This window comes from Colletotrichum abscissum, assembly GCF_030869225.1.
Source record: "Colletotrichum abscissum strain IMI 504890 chromosome Unknown Scaffold_2.1, whole genome shotgun sequence".
NCBI lineage: Eukaryota > Fungi > Ascomycota > Sordariomycetes > Glomerellales > Glomerellaceae > Colletotrichum > Colletotrichum abscissum.
This window is the reverse complement of record NW_026850098.1, coordinates 405,711-423,299: the sequence shown is the minus strand read 5'-3', so window position 1 is coordinate 423,299 and position 17,589 is coordinate 405,711. Positions and strand designations below refer to the sequence as shown.

General features: G+C 51.9%; 6 protein-coding genes across 6 annotated transcripts; 4 read left to right on the top strand and 2 right to left on the bottom strand.

The window, feature by feature from the left end:
- Positions 1 to 1,550: 1,550 nt before the first annotated feature.
- Positions 1,551 to 4,688, top strand: CABS01_00839 (uncharacterized protein; the record flags this gene model as incomplete). Its single annotated transcript, XM_060534220.1, has 4 exons — positions 1,551 to 1,559; positions 1,646 to 1,759; positions 1,813 to 2,747; positions 2,801 to 4,688. The coding sequence occupies 4 exons, from the start codon at positions 1,551 to 1,553 to the stop codon at positions 4,686 to 4,688; spliced, it is 2,946 nt and encodes a 981-aa protein (XP_060401298.1).
- Positions 4,689 to 7,251: 2,563 nt separating this feature from the next.
- On the top strand, positions 7,252 to 7,805 carry CABS01_00838 (uncharacterized protein; the record flags this gene model as incomplete). The annotated part of the gene is made up of 2 exons (XM_060534219.1): positions 7,252 to 7,322; positions 7,373 to 7,805. 2 exons carry the CDS (start codon positions 7,252 to 7,254, stop codon positions 7,803 to 7,805), a joined length of 504 nt encoding a protein of 167 aa, XP_060401297.1.
- Positions 7,806 to 9,769: 1,964 nt separating this feature from the next.
- CABS01_00837 (uncharacterized protein) lies at positions 9,770 to 10,571 on the bottom strand (the record flags this gene model as incomplete). The annotated part of the gene is made up of 2 exons (XM_060534218.1): positions 9,770 to 9,947; positions 10,036 to 10,571. The coding sequence occupies 2 exons, from the start codon at positions 10,569 to 10,571 to the stop codon at positions 9,770 to 9,772; spliced, it is 714 nt and encodes a 237-aa protein (XP_060401296.1).
- Positions 10,572 to 12,879: 2,308 nt separating this feature from the next.
- CABS01_00836 (uncharacterized protein) lies at positions 12,880 to 13,492 on the top strand (the record flags this gene model as incomplete). Its single annotated transcript, XM_060534217.1, has 4 exons — positions 12,880 to 12,917; positions 12,973 to 13,103; positions 13,161 to 13,216; positions 13,286 to 13,492. The coding sequence occupies 4 exons, from the start codon at positions 12,880 to 12,882 to the stop codon at positions 13,490 to 13,492; spliced, it is 432 nt and encodes a 143-aa protein (XP_060401295.1).
- Positions 13,493 to 14,447: 955 nt separating this feature from the next.
- CABS01_00835 (uncharacterized protein) lies at positions 14,448 to 15,344 on the top strand (the record flags this gene model as incomplete). The annotated part of the gene is made up of 2 exons (XM_060534216.1): positions 14,448 to 14,688; positions 14,794 to 15,344. 2 exons carry the CDS (start codon positions 14,448 to 14,450, stop codon positions 15,342 to 15,344), a joined length of 792 nt encoding a protein of 263 aa, XP_060401294.1.
- A 104-nt stretch (positions 15,345 to 15,448) lies between these two features.
- CABS01_00834 (uncharacterized protein) lies at positions 15,449 to 17,251 on the bottom strand (the record flags this gene model as incomplete). The annotated part of the gene is made up of 2 exons (XM_060534215.1): positions 15,449 to 17,093; positions 17,166 to 17,251. The coding sequence occupies 2 exons, from the start codon at positions 17,249 to 17,251 to the stop codon at positions 15,449 to 15,451; spliced, it is 1,731 nt and encodes a 576-aa protein (XP_060401293.1).
- Positions 17,252 to 17,589: the final 338 nt, after the last annotated feature.

The following is a 17,589-nucleotide window of genomic DNA, read 5'->3' as shown; positions in this document are numbered from 1 at the left end:
ACACTAGATTCTCACTTATTTCCCCACAATTGATATCCGGTCTTTGTTGCCGTCTGATTCTGTTCGCACGTACGCCTCTCTTCCAATGCCGTAGGCGTACCCCTTGGCTGCAAGCTTTGAACAAAGACGACTAACCGCCATCTCGTTCGGGATTCAGTCCTGGTTTGCGGCGGTGAAATAACCAACCAATTAACCCACTGTCCCCGGCAAGAATGCGATATGTTATAGACTGTGAGTGAACTCCTGAGTGTTACTCTTGGCAATTGTAGCCTTACTTTCTTGCCATCATATGGGGGTGGTGGACACGACAAAGGGTAGACAAAGAGTATGTTCCGAGATACATTATTTTAGTATGCAAAACCAGACCACACCGCGAAGAACAAAGGTCGAACAGGAGTCCAGTCTTTCAAGCAGCCTGTTCAGTTTGGAATGTTCGTGTGACCGATCAACTGGACGAACTGCAAGGCGATGACGAGGATTTGGCTGGCAATGATCCTTTGAAAGAGCGAATTGTATCATTAGCCGCCAGCGACTTATCTGTTATGATGTTCTGCGCGACTTCAGATGGGACAATCACAAACTTGCTATCTTGAAAGCTTTTGTGTTCCGAGATTTTTTCACATGAAGTGTATGAAAGAAATAGATTCACTGTGATGCTGCGTCAGTCGGCCGTAATTCCTTGGTCTTGCCGTGGAGACAGAAGCCAAGGCATACTGGGCCAGTGAAAATTTGTCGATGGCAGTCGTTTGGCGGTTGTACTCCAAGCCATGCAGTCAGAAAGTACTAACAAAGCCTTGTAAATAAGTGAAGATTGTAAAATTGCCTTCAAACGTATGAAAGTTGGAGTTGTAGCTTAGGATGGGCAACATGCGCAAAGTTTAATACTTAGGCAAGTTGACCAGAGCATGATGATTATGGCATCAGCGGGGGGGGGGGGGGGGAGATGGCGAAGGTGCGTTGATCAGTCCATCGCCTGCGAAATCATGCGACCCTTGGAAAACCCATAACCTGGTATTCTAAGACAGAATGTTGATGGAAGAACCACGTAAAAATGTGTTGAGACATGGCTGTTGTACGAATGTTAATAAGATGAGGATGGAGCATCAACGACTGTATTCAATCAGCCACACTGGCGACGAGATAAGATGGTGAAGTGCACCGCCACATGAGGCACGTTGCCTTACCTATCTTGTCCAAGTCCCTGGAGTTCGTGCGTCGGCCGGGCTGTGCAACACAACGTGGGCAGGCGTGGCGGGCTGCATCAGAGGGTACGTACCGATCTCCCACTAACGGGCAAGCAGCGGACGCGGTCAAGTCTCGGAATGACATTTCGCGACGCCTGACACTTGACAGTTTATGCACCGAAGCTCCGTCTCCATTTCTCGCCAGTCCTCCCCTAAACCACCTGGTCTCACCTTGGCCACCGCCGCCAATCGCCTCCTCTTTGCTGCTTCTCTTTCGCCAACCAGCCGACATCCTCTCACCGAGCTTGATGCGCGAATAATTCCAACTCCTCCTGCCCTGCTGGAGATGCCTTCGGGGACAACACTATGGACTTTGTGAGATACCCTAGACGAAACACCCCTCCCTCCCTTTTGATCTTGGGCTTGGGCAACAAGAAACTTCAATCCTGACCAAAATCTAGTGGTCGCGCCTCCTAGCAGGCACCTCGCTGTCCCCCGCGGCCCATCGCAAGGAAGAAGCAAAGAACCCTACGAAACGTCTGCATCGCTTCGACAAAGAGTACAACCGCATCCTCGTGAGAAGCTTCCCCCACGCTGCCGGCGAGGCCCTGATCTTAACACGTGATAGCAAATCTGGAGGTCGTCTTCCAATCTCGCCAACGACGTCGATGCCGCCGAGAACCTCGAACTCCGCCTCCAAGAACTTACAAACATCCTCAACGACGAGTCCCGACGACCGCTACCTCACCCGTGCATCCAGTATGCCGCCAAGAAACAAGTCTACGTACCCATTGGCAAGATAGCCACCACCTCCTACAATGAGTGGATCATCAAGGAAGCTGTGCTCTTCTTCGCAACTCTGCTCGAAACCGAAGAGGAGGCATTTGTCGAAAACACAACCTTCTCCGCCAGCTTGACGAACCTCCTGGTGCGCATCACCGGCGTCAACAGTGTGCGGTTGGGCTCTGATACCGAGGCCAAGGTCGTTGAGTTGGCTTTTAACATCACCACCAAGATCCGCCTCAACCGAGAGATACTACACGCTTGGTTCAAGAGCCATCACGATGGGAATCCCAAGGACAAGCCCCAGGACGGGCATGATGCATTTGCTGGCCGAACGCAGAGACAGGATTTCCCGTTATTCTACATCCTGATGGACTACATTCACCACGAGGGTAAGGTTGGGGACTTTGCCAGAACAGGTCTGCTGTACATCATTGAGTCCGCATCAAGCGACGAATCTCTCGAGCAATGGATTGTCGAGAGCGACCTCTCCACTCTCATGGCCACCGGCCTGGGTGCGCTCTACAGTCAGCTGAGTCGCAAGCTGGTTATTGACTATCCCACCAACGATCTGCCTCCCATCCTCGCTCTGTCCGACTACCAACACCCAGCCTCCACCTTTGAGATCATCAGCTCATGCTCTGGTGATTTCCAACTACACCTTGAGACCTTTCTCTCTCATCTTCTCTTCTGGCAGGATGTCTTGGACCACTGCAAATCCGTCGAGGTGAAGCAGACGCTTCTGGAGCATTTCCAGGTCATTTTCCTCCAACAACTCTTGTAAGACAGCCCACCTGCAGGTTGGCCATGGTAAATATTGACATATTCCCTAGATACCCTTCTTTACTAGAGTCGTCCGATATCGACGGAGGCTCGTCCGTAGCTGTCTTGACGTACCTCCGCCGGATCCTCGAATCCCTAGACCACCCTGACATGATCAACCTTATCCTTCATTATCTGCTCGGCTTGCCTGATCATGTCACCGAAGACATGTCAGGTTCCCGAGCCTCCATCAGTGCGGCTCGCAAGCGTAAATCCATGGATCTCGCTACTATGCTTGCCCAGACCAAATCCGACATCACGGCTACTCCTTTACTCTTCAATCTGGTCGATCTTGCTCAGGCGTGTCTACGCTCACATAACCAGCAGACCATCCGCGTGACTCTCCAGCTGATCTCAGCTATCCTCCGGAGGCATCATCGTTATGCTATCAGCACGCTGCTTCGGACTGAAGCGGTCTTGGGAGTCAAAATGCACCGGACTGTCGGTGCCCACGAGCAGGAGGTGGATTATTTGATGAGTTTGGCTGGGTCCATTGGAGGGCAGGACAACTTTGACGAAATCTACGATAACGTCCTGAAGGACACCATGTCCCGGCTCGAGAGTCATCCCTGCTCCCTGAAGCTGGTCGCACCCAAGATATCCACCAACAATCATGACTTGCCCGCTATTCCTGATACACTGCCTGGGGCGCCACGCGACGTGCACGAGCACACGCTTCGCCCGGACGACCCGCTGCTCAACTCGGTTTTGGATCTGCTCGAGACCTTTTTCATGAACCCCGTCGACACAAATCTCTCCCTCACCGAGGCCATCTTAGACCTGGCCATTTGTGGCTACATGGCACCCGAAGGATGGATGCTGCGGAGCCCTCAAAAGTACACCTATTACGAGCAGCCACCCAGCCCTACCTCACCCGACGCCTCGACCACTTCCTTTAGGCCCCCGACAGACCCTGATTCTACGACGTCGGAGGAACAGCAGACGCTCGAGTCGTTGGATGCCTGCCGTCGTCGTCCAGTATGGGTACAGTCATCCCTACCTCGCATACTCGTCGTCCTACAGCAGTTGTGCAACCAGGTCACCAAGTATCGCGAGACTGTGCCCCGCTTCGAGGATCTTCTGCAAGGTAGGAGAGAGGCGTTCCAGACTGCAGACCAGCCCCGCCCGCCTGGTCCACCGTTGCCACCCCGCAAGCCAACACCGCAGAGGCATAGTTCAACGCACACCCCGGAACGTTCAAGTCTGGACGACGCGACCCGCAGTGGATCGCCAGCGCGGCCCTCGGGTCTCGAACGGTTTGCTCAGCGCCTGGTGTCGGAGCTGAGCACGCCCAGCCGTACTGGAAGTCCACGGGGCAGGAAGAACAGCCGAAGTTCCGGAACGGGTAGCCCGGCACCAGGTGTTATGTCTGGTGGTTATGGATTCTCTACGCCAACGTCTCGGCCTGTTCCCCCGCCCAAAGACACGCCTGGCAGTCACGATAACTCTGGCCGGGGCGCAGCGGATGAAGCTGGGTCGTCGCACACACCTCGAGATCCGGTAGCCAGCCAGGCCGCGGCGTTTGCGGCTATAGATCAGAGCATTCTCGCCCGAAAGGTTGGCATCCCCGGCAAGGTTGAGCCTATCCCACTGGATCTTGGGAAGAAGAAGCCCACGTTACACATGCCGCCCCCGAAAGACGATGATGACGAGGGCGGAGATGAGCAGCAAGAGGTAGACCGGGACGGCGATGAGCCAGAGCAGGATGCCGTGCCGGGAACACCTAGCGGTGGTACTGCTGGAGCAAGTACGCCAAAGAGGGACACGGAAAAGGAGGAGAGGAAAGCTACGGTGTCGCATGTCATCACCAATGTCATTGTGCTACAGTCATTCCTGTTTGAGCTCGCAGCCCTGATCCAGGTGCGCGCGGCGCTCTTCAACGAGGTCCGCTATGCGTGAGTCCTCGGAATGCAACGTTGGGTCAGGGACCGGGGGCGAAGCTTCTCTATATATACCAGACAAAATTGTCCTTCTTGTACGTAGTATTCTTTGCGCCTCTGGGACCTGCGTGTAGTCGTCGCATTGCTTGGCGCTTGGTGGGCACATTCTGGCGGCGGTTCACTCACGAGGAATGAAGAATAGACTTTTCCACAACGCTACCATATCCTCATGATTCTGACCATGTGATTCGGTCTGCCGTGGTGGGCTCGGTGTGTGAAGATGGTGAGGCAGTTGTCATGCAGGAGGGGAGGAGGTTGTCTAGATGAAAGACCTGCAACGGCACCAAGGAACCCAAAATGGAGCCGCCGTTCATGCTACTGGATCTGCCGAGGGGAGCCAGGCTGATGATCGACGGCTGACGTGCGCTAATGCATCCAGAGGCGGGGACAGGGATCTGGGGTGTTGGGTGGTGTGGCTGCCGTTGCGCGGGGACTTTTTTCTCTTGGGTATGACCGGCCTGTTGGTGCCGAGCCCGGTTTTACACTAGGTGAGGGTTGAAGGGGACTTTGGGCATGAGCTGGGCGTTCGTGAGGTTGCATGATTGGAGAGGATCGAGACCGGGGACATTGCTGGCTGAAGGGGGTTCTTGGGAGTTCTTGGGCTTGGCTGGGCACGTCAAGTCGGATTCGCGAATATTCTGGAAGGATGGGATGGGGTGAGAGATCAAGGCAGGGGTGTCTACACAACGTCTGAGGTCTGATGTCTCTCTTCTCCAGAAAGTGAAGGTCAAGTAGACGCAGTTTGAGTTGAGAAACACACACTCTAGTAAATCTTGTCACAACACGACTCGGTTTGGTGAAGTTTCTCGGTTTTCTCTGGCCTTTTTGCTTTCTTGGCTTCTGGGGAGGGGATACGCGCGCTCGGGTGCGTGAGTTCGGATTGAGCTATGGTTCCATAGACGCTGAGAGCAACAGATCTCGATTCCTCGATTGTCAAACAAAGAGAGTTGAGGTTTAAATCTTGGTTTGTGACACACCGTTCGTCATTGATGCAGAGGGCAGAGTTTATCGAAACAGCCCGATGTCTTCGTTCAACTCGGTTAAGATAAGGGGTCGGTGAGAAAGAAGGCTAGTGGAAATTTGGCGGATAAAAGAAGAGATGGGAGGAATTAGAAGTTGCTGAGCACTCTGGTGCATGGCGCAAAGGCTGGGGAGAACCGGATTACGGCATCGCTTCAGATGAAGTGGTCGGACGGATGAGGGTCTGAGGGATGGAGGGAATTCTTTTGGTACCGATTTCCCATGTTGCTGTTTTTGGATGGGGCAGTGACCAAGTGTAGAGAGTATGGAATGGACTCTGCCAAGAATGGCAACTCTTCACTTTGCGAGTCGTGGAGGCAACAAAGGGGAGCAAAACTGAATCAGGTTGAGAAGGGCGGTGGCTGTGTGCCGTTTTGCGACAACCGCATGGCGAGTGATTTTGGATAAGACGTCGCGAGTCGAGCAGCAGCTGAGAGCCGTCGAATCTTGAGTCGGGATGACCGGATGGTCGGGTGATGTTGAGCGGAATTGAACAGCTCGACCATGTCTTACGAAGGTGAGTTGATTGGAGCTGCAAAGGCAGAGAAGATGAGACGAGACGAGACGACATCAGCTGAAAATAGAAGGCGGTATTCTCGCGCGTGGTATTGGGCAGAGTTGGGGAACAGGAGCCTCGAAAGTCTGCCCAAGTTCAACGCTGCAATCAATATTCAGCCCGGTGGGATGGGGAGGGGAAACCGAGTGGACTGGCGGAGAATTCAACTCGCCGAGCAGAGATTCCCGTAGATAGAGACGATTTGAGGTGAAAGAGAAAAACCCGAGAGCAAGTCCCCGCCGTCTGTACCGAATGTTGGCCCGTGGTTCGTGTGGATTGTCGCGGGCTGAAACTGTGGAAACGCGCTTGTGGAAGTTAGATGTGCGCTGCTTATTGCGTACAAGACGTACAGCCATCATCCCCGGACTCTTTCTTATACGATCGTCACGCCGAGGTGGAATATGAGGTAGTTGGGTAGGGCAAGATGTGAATGTGATACCAGACCAGGGGTGGCTTCGAGCGGGCGCGCCACGTTGTGATGCGAGGCAAGGCCGTGGGGCTGCCGGGTGGCCGGTGTTGACGGACAAGGGTGTAGTGTAAGCTGCCTGTCAGCTCACGCAATGGTCAGGGATGTCTGGATTGCTCATGTGGAGAGTTGAAGAATATGGGGAAAGGAGGCGGCGGTCTGGGACCGGACGTCTGGAAGAGAAGAGATAGATAAAAGAGTCGTGGACGTCCGGTCTTTCTTCCGCGCCCTTCTTCTTTTGGTTGCTGCGTCTGAATTCGGACGATCACTTTACTTGACAATTACAACATTTACTTCCGGTAACCAACTATCGAATAGACCAAGCATCGATCATTTCCTTTCAAATTATACACATACACAACTATCCTACACGACTCAACGTCATCGCCGGCTCGAACACACATTTCACGACGGCGGGAACGAGTTACGACAAGGTTTACACTACAAACACGAAGATACGAAGCGTTGGAATTAGACAAGATGAAGTTCTCTGCTGTTGCCGTCGTCGCCGCTGCGGTTGCCGGCGTTGGTGCCGTGCCCGTTGAGTCTGGGTAAGACTCACAACTCTTCCACGTAACTCCCAACTAACAAACACTTCCAGCCCCATAGCAAGCCTCCAAGCCCGCGCCTCGGACGCAATCGGCGGCGTCGTAAGCTTCATCAAGCGCGAAGATGCTGGGAAACCCGTCGTCCCGCAAATCAAGCGCTCCCCGATCCGCCTCCATTCCGGACTCGCCCACGAGGAAGCCATGGCCGCCGTAGCCCGACGCGCCGACAAGCCCGGCAAGAATGACCCGCCTCCGCCCTTAAACCCGTTTGGCACCGACGCGAGGAAGCGCGAGGCGGTCATCGAGGCGCGCAAGAAGAAGGGGGGCGAGGAGGAGGTCCCGCCGCTGGCGCCGTTCTCGACAAAGAGTAAAGGGGAGAAGAGGGGCGGTGATTTGACGACGAGGCAGAAGGCCAAGGAGAGCGTGCCGCCTTTGGCGCCGTTTTCTACCGGGGGGAGTAAGTCGAAGAAGGCTGTGAGGATGTAAAGTCTTCCGACTTGACCCTCTTCATTTTTTTTTTTGGTTGGCTTCTTGTCAGAGACAAGGACTTCTTCTCTTCTCCTAACCGGGCTGGAATCCGCTGGCAATGATTGAGGGTTCTTCTTTAAAAGGCTGGGTCACCTTCGCGTCAACATACGGGAGGAGGGAAGATGGATGGGAAGCAACCCTTTTTTTCTCCATTTTTAGAGTGGGTGGGGGTTGTGAGAGTTCCTGGGGAATTGATCTTCTATTCACTGTATATTCTTTTTGCCAAGCTGTTCATATGATGTTTTTCATTTTTGATGTAGTTCTCCCAAGAGTCTAAGCATGATACTCATGATGTTGAAGTTTCTGGTAGACTGGGGAGGGTGAGATGCAACGCACCGAGAACCCCCAAGGGTAGATAAAAGCTGGGCACTGCAGCATCGATCTGCCGAATATAGAAGAACCTTTCTGATGAGTTTCGAAACGTCTGGTGGGCGGGTGGGAGTGTTCATGTTGACGTGGTTGAGAGCTCGCGAGGACTTGCCATGTGCGGGAGCCTGTGCGACTACGAGATCTCCTATGATTTGAACGATTTCCGTCCAGGTTGAGCCCCGCAAGGCTACTACCTAGAGATACATAGCCGGGTGAGTACGGGTTCTGTCACTCGAGTCTGGAGCAACTCGAAATTAGCCAAGGTTTATTGAGACGTCATACGGTCTGCAAATGTTTCTATGCTGCCGAAGAGTCCCAGTCGTCGATCTGACTGACCGGAAGATTGACCCTTCCATTATTGAGATTGATGTAATTTCTCATTGTCTACAATCTCTAGCCTGTGCTTTATCCGCCATCCAATAAAAACCTTTGGATATGCTCAAGATGACCACGATCGTTTATTATTTTAACCCAATATCTGGAAGAGTGCAGTTGGCGATGGCTGAGTGGAAAAGTTACGGTTCCCAGAAAGTTGAGGTATCTGTCACTTTATCCCATATTGTGGTTCAGCTGGCACTCTAGCGCTTCTGTGAAGATCCTGTGAGCATAGAGCTTGCTAAACGTGGTTATGAAGTCTGTATGACATTCGTAGAACGCCCAAGCAATTTGAACAGGCATACCGGCTTTTGCCACAGGCTTTTCAAGGCCATTGTTGGGAGTGGAGAAATCTTGCCGTCTCTTTATAGCACTTCGCCTCCGAAAGAACCTATCACTGCTGTTCCGGGACGGCAATCGGAGAGCAAAAGGAGCAAAACGATTGAAAACATGGACGAGGCTCCCTAGGCGTTTCCTATTTGAGGCGAGATCCACGACAGAGACAAGTCACAGGACTCGCTCCATGACCTAGGTACTCATAGGAACAGACTGTCAATCTTGGAGAGGAGTTACAGCTGTATCGAGAGGGTCATTGCCCGGCACTCCAAGAAGTGCCAGCGGCTGAGGGGCCCCAGCGGAGAGCCCTCGTCGACTGGCTCGCCGACTGGCTCGCCGACTACCTCCTTATTCTTGACTCGTTTCCTTCTACATGAGCGGCTGCCCTTCAATATAACTCGGTGAAATATGGCACGGAAAGCTTCAGACTAGTTCAGGGTTAAGTCGGTGCACTAGATGATGATACCGCAACGGGAGCCGATTTATGTTCCTATCTAGCTGCACTGTAATAACATAGCCATAGTCATCACATCGTTCTTCGAAGACGTGTGTACCCCCTGGCACTCCACAACAAACCGCAGTCTGAAGAAGAAGCTAGGAAATGGCATTGCTGCTTCTCAAATACCATGGCTCTGAGCATCTCAAGACGAAGATTCCCCCTTACTAATCCTCGCTAGCTGGAAGTATCCTCCGTATTCGAAGTCGTGGTCAAGGCCACGAGTAATATCATTGATCGCTTGGGGTTGAGGAGCCTCGAAACCGGTGGGAGTGTCTTTGAGGAGCAAGTCCGAAATGAGACTCTCGGCAATGGGGAACGGCTTGGTTGTGGGGAACGTAGTCGGCTAAGTGGTGGCGACAACATTGGTAGCTGCGAGGGCGGTGACAGGCTTCTCGATCTCGGGGCGGACCTTGAGGACATCGCGTCCTTTGGGGTAAGAGATATGGTCGAGGGCGTCAGGCAAGCTGCGACGCTTATCGACATTCCAGTAGCGCTTGCTACAGATGCTGGAGCGGTAGCAACTAGTGGTGAAAAGAAGTTAGCTACAGAGTTGAACAAGGTTGCCTCGGGGGAAGGGGGGGAGGGGTGGAAAGGGGAAGAGATATGTACCCCTCATTGACCCAATAGTCCAGCTTTGGACCACCAGGGCACATGGTGTTCCTGATAGCCCGCTCGACATCAGGGCGCCGATCACCGAGAAAGTGGATGTGCTGAATATTGAGGACAAGCCACATGCCATTGCCATTCTCGTTGGCCTCGTAAGTGCGGTCGCACTTCTTCATCACAATCTCCTCGATATAGGAATTGGTCTCCTTTGCAACCTGCGCCCGCATCATGCCGCACCAGTGGGTGCTGACCTTGCCAATAGGCTTGATGCGGATGATGTATTCAATGTCGTCCTGGAAACCACAGTTCTCTTCCGAGTAGGAGCAGTCGATCTGAGGGGTGATGCCGCGCCTGAGGATATCGCCGCAGTCGTGAGGGGCGATCGTTTCATCGCGAGCGGTAAGACCGGCCTCGATGGCGATGACCGGGAAGGTTTCAGCCTTGGTGATAGTAAGGCCCTCGGCCAGGGCAAAAGTAGCCAGGGAATAAATACCCAAGGCGAGGATTGCCTGGAAGACGATGCGGGAGACCATCATCATGATGAGTGTTCCTCAACTTCGTCAGTGGTCTCAATGTGGGTGGCTGTAAAGGTGATCGAGAATCGAGGGTTTTTGAGGGAAGTACCGAGGTTTTCTCAATGAAAGAGAGAAAGGAAGTAGACGTGAAAGGGGAGATGTGTGTTCGACAGAACGAAGTAGGAGGAAAGGGCTGAGCTATGAGGGAGAATTTGGAAGGAATACCAAGCCACCTCATCTGGTCACGTTTTTCTGAATAACGCCCGGGGAATCTTTAAGCAAATGGCCTATTTGACCCCAGGCAGAAGCCTCCTTATGAGATACCAACAGTGGGAAGGAAAGAGCATATGAGAAAGCAGGCTGAAGAAAAGACCCGGTATGTGGGTGGCGTCACGTGGAACAGTGAATGTTGGGAATACTCACTTCACCGCTTAGGTATGGGATGATGTCTTCCACACTGGGTACTTTCTCCAAGCTTAGCTCTGTAGGTATTGAAAAACCTCACTATCGAAAGAGAACAAACGGTGAATGATTGCTGTGTAAAACAATGCTCAGGGCATCTGTGTGGTTGTACAACGTCAAAGAGTTTGCTACCTTTATTGCATCATTACGCTTCTGCCCCTTGCTTCGTCCCAAATTAGTGACACTCTCCTTTCCACAAAGAACTCGCACCTTACTCTCATCTTCGAGAAACGAATGATGCCCTGCAGGCGCCAAGTTCGTATATATACCTGATCGCGCACTACCTGACCAAAAGTGGTCTGCCCAAACAAGTCAGTCTATTATATGAGTTGGAATCTGGTTCTGGGACCTTAAACTTCCTGATATTGTCAATTGGAGTGCCTATGCGTGTTCCAGGAGTTGTTCGCCCAAAGCACGCGTAATTTGGACGCCCATGATTCCTAAAACAACGCTTCTGCCGGTCTTAGGAGGAAAAGAGGGGCACGCAACTGGCGATCATCGATTTTGAAGGGAGCAATAACCGGCGGTATTGGAAAGTGAGAACAAATGTCGTCAAGACTTATGTGGGAAGCTCACTTGATGTCGCTCAACCTCTTATTCCTCACCGTCAAAGCTCCCATCCTCTCGATACGTATGTGGTAGTATTCATTTCTGCCACCAACAAGCGTGCATTCTTCATCGAATGTGTCAGAGCAGTTGGGAAATACACAGTTGTCTACTAGCGCTGATGCTCGCTCGAGCCTACGTCATGGAGATGTTTGCAAAGTTGAGAGCTTGGGCGTGCCAGGAAAATGAAGTGTTGACCAAAGATATTGATAAAGAAGGCTGGCTTAGTGAATAGGCAAAGGCATCATGCCATACACAGACCCATCAATCAAGCTATAAGCACTCGAGCTTAGTTGTTGGTCAAGAAGACTTAATAACAGTCTCTTGTCTTGAATTGGTGGCATCTGTCGCAGCATGTTTACCTGGAAATAGATGGTTTGACTCATACCACTTGAGGAGCTTTTCCTATGATCACACGGATAAGACCTAGAAGTCCACAATCTGATGTTAAGACAGACGAGAAACTTCGAATCAATGGTTTCCCCACGATCAAATACCCAATGGAACAGGCCTTGTCTAGAAGCCACCAATCTCTTGACAGTCTGAGGGCAAAGAACAAAAACTGAGTAGATGCTATCGAGTAGGCATCAGGTTACAATTCGAATCAGATAGAATGGCATTCACAGCACACTGGTAAAGTTGTTTCGAGATCATCCATGCGTCAACGGGATGCCATGCTTTGGCATTAGTCATGCTCAAAGAGAAGTCCCAATTTCCCGGACAAGCCCGTTGCAGAGTGGCAGCGATCTTTGGTCCGAATAGATTGTTCCCTAGACTTCCTGGGAAGAATATGACTCGGCACAGGCCCCTCTTATTCTACGAATAGTGAGATAACACTTTCCCCTATCAAGAACTCGGGAACACGTTGCCTGGAAACTCAAAAGCAATGTACATTAATTTGATAATCAAACAAAGTTCGGATGACTAAATAGAGCATTTGAAGAAAAAATGACATTCCCCGCAATCTTCAATCAATGAATGCATCGTCATATTGAGGCCTTGATGAAAGCGACATTTCACACCTCCAGAGGCCGGGGAAGCCGATATCTTATCAGCCATCTGCCATCCACTGAGGACTCCATGGGGCACGTAAGGCTTGGGAGAGTACATACAAATGTAAATGACTTTTCAAGTCCGACTTCCCCTCGCCACAATCAGCTCTCGTCCTTTATTTCAAATTCTCGTTTACAGCTTCTATCATCCAGACTATCTTTTAATCACCTATAATTGATTTGGCATATCATACTAGTAGCCCAAGACTATCATGTCGTTGAAAGATCTTTGCCTAATCAGTCTGCTGATGTAAGCTGGCATTTCGAGTAAGGTACGAGTGAAATTGAGAGCTAATTGATCCCAGGGTGGCGCGTGTCAGCGCTGATAAGCACCGCCTTTGCGCCTGTATCAGCGACCAGGGTCTTGTTGGTGTTCAAATCAACGATGATGCAACAAAAGCAGTTGTCAACGCGTACGACGGACGGTTCGTTTATGGTGAGAGAATTGGCATTCACGCTATGAAACTTCATCGTCGCTAACAAGATCTTATAGCTGGAGGCAATTGGTTTTCTGATGAGCTACACGGCGCGCCGTACAGCGGCCCTTACGTACGTCGGCACCATTCTTCCCCTCCAATGGGTTTGTATCAGGTTGATTAGGTTGCTGATGAGAAACAGTGGCATGCGATAGAAGGAACAGTCAACGGTGCCAAAGATGATGGGTGGGTCGGCGGTGATGAGGCGCATGGGCTTTGCAAGAAGCAGAATTGCGACAGCGCATGCTTCTCGCCTGGGGAATCTTTCAACTGGCAGGGCTGTGGGCCAGATGATGAGTGCTTCACCTCCAAGGCAAAGAAGACGGATAAGTTTGGTAACCCTGTGTAACACTAATGTTGATTCAGGTTGCTGGATATGTAAATCCAAATACTCCGAAAGGTTAGGTAAACTACTGCACAGGTGAAATATTTAAGATTTTTGCTATTGCTCTTCCGGCGCGTTGTCGGCATGAAAGCATGAGAACAGATAGTGCAGCCAGCCGGGTACAATAAGATAGATAGCACAACGACCAGGCAGAAACATTTCGAGTTAATTTTCTCAAGTTTCCGACCGATCTGGCCGAGGCTCGGTCAGGGCCAAGAGAGGCGCGGTTTTAGCGAGATTCAGCGAATCGGGCAGCCTAACTCACTATCACCAAAAGTTCACAACTGGCGTTAGGCAAGGCACCGCAAGCACCCAATTCCCTAAGGACACTAGGTTACGGGAAAGATGGTCTAATTAAGCTTGGTTAGAATCTTAACCTGTTAATGTGGAGATCCCGAGCTTACCGTTGCATCTTCGCATGGCAAAGTGACTGCTATCTAGTGTGGAACTCGTGGGAATCGGTCAAGCTTCCGAAAGGACTATGGAACTTTGATAATTCAAGTACCCCTCCTAGGTTGCCGTCCAATCGAAGAAAGTCAATTGAGCGGCTGAAAACCATCTAATTCGGGAGACCGCACACTGCTGCCTCGCATCTCGGCTGCAGCGCGCGATAGGTCTTGCCATTGTTGATCCTTGAGGGCAGATCCTTCGTACAGGGTGGTACTTGGGGCTGTGGGATTTTATTGTAACCGCCTAGTCGCACATCGTTAGCGCTTATTTTGCGTAGCAGGGTCAAGCATCCTCCGCGATTCTGCCTTGCAGAATGGTTTTGTTAAATGCTGCGAGGTCCCGGATGTCTCATCCTTCCGTCGTTCAAGCTGAAGTTAGCTAAAATCCGAGTCCCCTTGTCCCAGTGAATCGTCCATAGCGTCACGCATCATATCAGTCGTTTCCATCAAGAACCTTTCAACTTGTTGCCATGGCTCTACCGAGCCTGTGGGTTTGTCTCTGTTTGCTCTTCGCAGCATTTGTCGCCGCAGAAAACCGTTTTCGCCGGCCACCTGGTCCAGGTCTCGCCTATGACTACCGAGACAACAACGCTTACACAATAGGAGACATTATAGATCTCCACTGGGACATGGAATACGACTCTGCCAGGTTGATATTATGGCAAGAATCGGTAGGAGGCGGAAGCACTTTAGACTACATCGATGTCGTAGGTGAGTTGCACGATCTTATGAAGCCTGAGTTCAAATAGGCGAAGCGACGGAAGGCCTGCAACTTAGGGAGAACTCCCATGGCTGACATCGATTGCCCGGCTGTAGCGAGCACCTCCGCAAAGTCAATTAACTGGGAAGTCTCCATAAAGGACTTCCCTAATCCGAAACTCAGCAACCTCTACTTCTTCGAATTACTCGGGCCAGGCAAAGAACCGGCAAACTGGGGCGTCACCTGCCACTATTTCAACATCACCGAAGCCCAAGTAATACCCCAACCAAGCAATACCTCTGCAGCAACACCACTGCCGACGACGAAAGATCAAGGCCTATCGTCGGGAGCTGCAGCAGGCATTGCGGTTGGAATTACTTTTGCTGCAGTGTTGGGCATGGGCACTATCGGGTGGCTTTTGTGGCGTCGACGACAAGCGAGAAAAACCCCGATCGCACAAGCTGAGAAGAAGCACAGCCTTGATGGGAGCCAGCAACAACCGTATCACTATGCTGGATGGCAGTCAGAACTGCCAGTTGAGGGGCATGGCTTGTATGAAATATCCACCAGCAGCATGAATGTCAGATACGAGATGGCATCCCACCAAGGCATGGGCCAGGCAGGAGTTGGAGACGACAGACCAAAAGCTTTCGCAGATATGCGCTGAATGTGTACTCGTCTCAGAAGAGGCACTGATCGCATTGGGTTAAATAATAGTACAAAGGGTATTCGCGACTCCTCCCCCCAGATCACTTCGGAGCACGGCCTTCCCTACTTGGCCTGCTCAGTGACCTTAGCGACGCGTAGTGTTACGGGAACAGAAGTCCAATAGTCATGCTCCGCGTGAAACCGCCTTCCCAGGGTCTCCCGTTTGCCCTCTGGAAAGATCCTCTGGATGCTGAGAAGGATATCTCCGCGTGGCTCCTCCGGCACCTCGATCCAGAGTTTGTGTATCCTGGGCGGCCCCGGCAGAACCGGGATCACAAAATCTGGGGAAGCCCTCTTCTCGTCAACATCACCTTCGTAGAGACCCCGCTCTTCAAGAACCATCACTTCTTTCGCTATCCGCGCGGATAATATCGCATCCCAGATTCCTTCCTGCCGTTGAGATGCTAGAAGAAGTTCCAATGCCTGACGTCTGATCCTGGGCACGCGACACTTGACAGCTGTGAAGAATAATGGCGGAACCAAACCCGTGTCTGAGGCGTGCTCAGTTTGATGCGTATAATCCTCTGGGGACGATTCAGCAGCAGGTGTCAGCATGGTTGCAGATGATGTCGCCTCAATAAGCTGCCTCGCCGAAGCTACAGCCGACGCAAAGTGACTCGTGTATAGGTCAAAGATAAGCTCATTTCCAGGATTGAGAGAAGTATTGGTGATGATGTATGCCATAGTGTGATAAATCGGCAGCGGTCCGTAGGCGAGCCTCTCTCGATCTGTTACGAAGTTCCACGTCCTGGCTTTGAAGATCTCAAAGGCTTGTATCCACGATTCTAGCTCGTTCCGAAGGGTCTGCTGTGTAGCGAGCAGCTCAAAGATGTCAGCTGCATCTTCTGCTGGCCCGGCCGCGGCACCGTCTTTCTGTAATTGGTACGCTCTGAACAAGAGGCCGTCGAGGCTTTGGCTAGCGTCCCGAACTGATTGAAACAGCCGGGGCATTGGCGGCCATATCGATGAGGTGTGTTTAGTGCCGGCACCTTGGTAAAACTCGTTCGTAAGAAGAGTCGCTTGGATATCTAGTCGAGGTATGACATCAACGAACCAGTCATCTGCTGGGTCGCATGATGATGTCGGAGCAGAAGATCTCAACAAGCTTCCCAGAAGCTGGAGACTGTGCCTGAAGTGAAGGAATCCCGTCTTGTATCGCTTTTGCATGAACTCCATGCATATGTAGACCGTGCAGACAACTAGAACGACGCGTATTGATTCTGTGCTTGGCGTGCGTAAATGCTTCTGAAGGTGATAAATGGACTTGTTGTAATACTGCAGGCTGAGGTGTTCCTGTTGATCCGCTGTCTCGGGACTTGACGGCTCCCGTTTGACGATGCATGCGTCGATATTTGATGTCTCGTGGGCCGCACCCAGGGCGAGGATAGCATAGAGGATAGCAGGCTCAGTCGAGCTAGCTTGAAGCACTAAGGTCTTCCAGAACGGCGAGTTGAAGACGCCAGGCAGTTGGTTCGTGGTCCGGCTCACGAACCACTCGAAGTGAAGTTTATCAGTACAGCTCAGCTCCGCCGAGCCCGCATGTGTGTCGCAACGCGATGGAGATGCTGATGAGGTCTGGAGAAGTGGCAGTGAGGGTCTGCGGGCCGCTGGACCGCCAGCCTCACCGCCGTAGCCATCGCAGACCTTGCCTGTGATGCTACACCGTCGACAAGCTGGTCTTGTCTCATCACACTTGACTCTATGGATTCTAGAGACCAGGTCAGTCCGAGTCCTTCTGACATCGTCCTATGTTGTACCGCGACGGAATATTCGGACTTACCTGCAAGGTGTGCAACTCTTCTTAGCTTGGACGGATGGCCGTGACTTGGATCCGGAGGTACCGGGTGGAGAACGGCCACAGCTCATGGCAACGAACTCTAACGAGACCTTACAGTCCGCCGGACACGCCGGGCTCGAATAGTGGGGCTTTCGGAGGCGCGGCAAGGGCGCGCGACGCGAGATATCGAATGCGAGCTGCTGCTATATTTCTGCCGGCAGAAGGGGAGGGTGGAGCTGAGCGACACTTTGGCCGGGCCCTTTCAACTCGACTCGACCTAGAGGTGTTGTGAATCGAGGAGAAGAGGGGCTGACGTCAAAGGAGGTATGCGATGGCTTAAACTAACTTTCCTAGAAACCAGTACTCGGTTACCATTTAACTGTGCTGATTGGCGGTCGCCGATAGAGTTTCATCGTCCCCGTTCTGG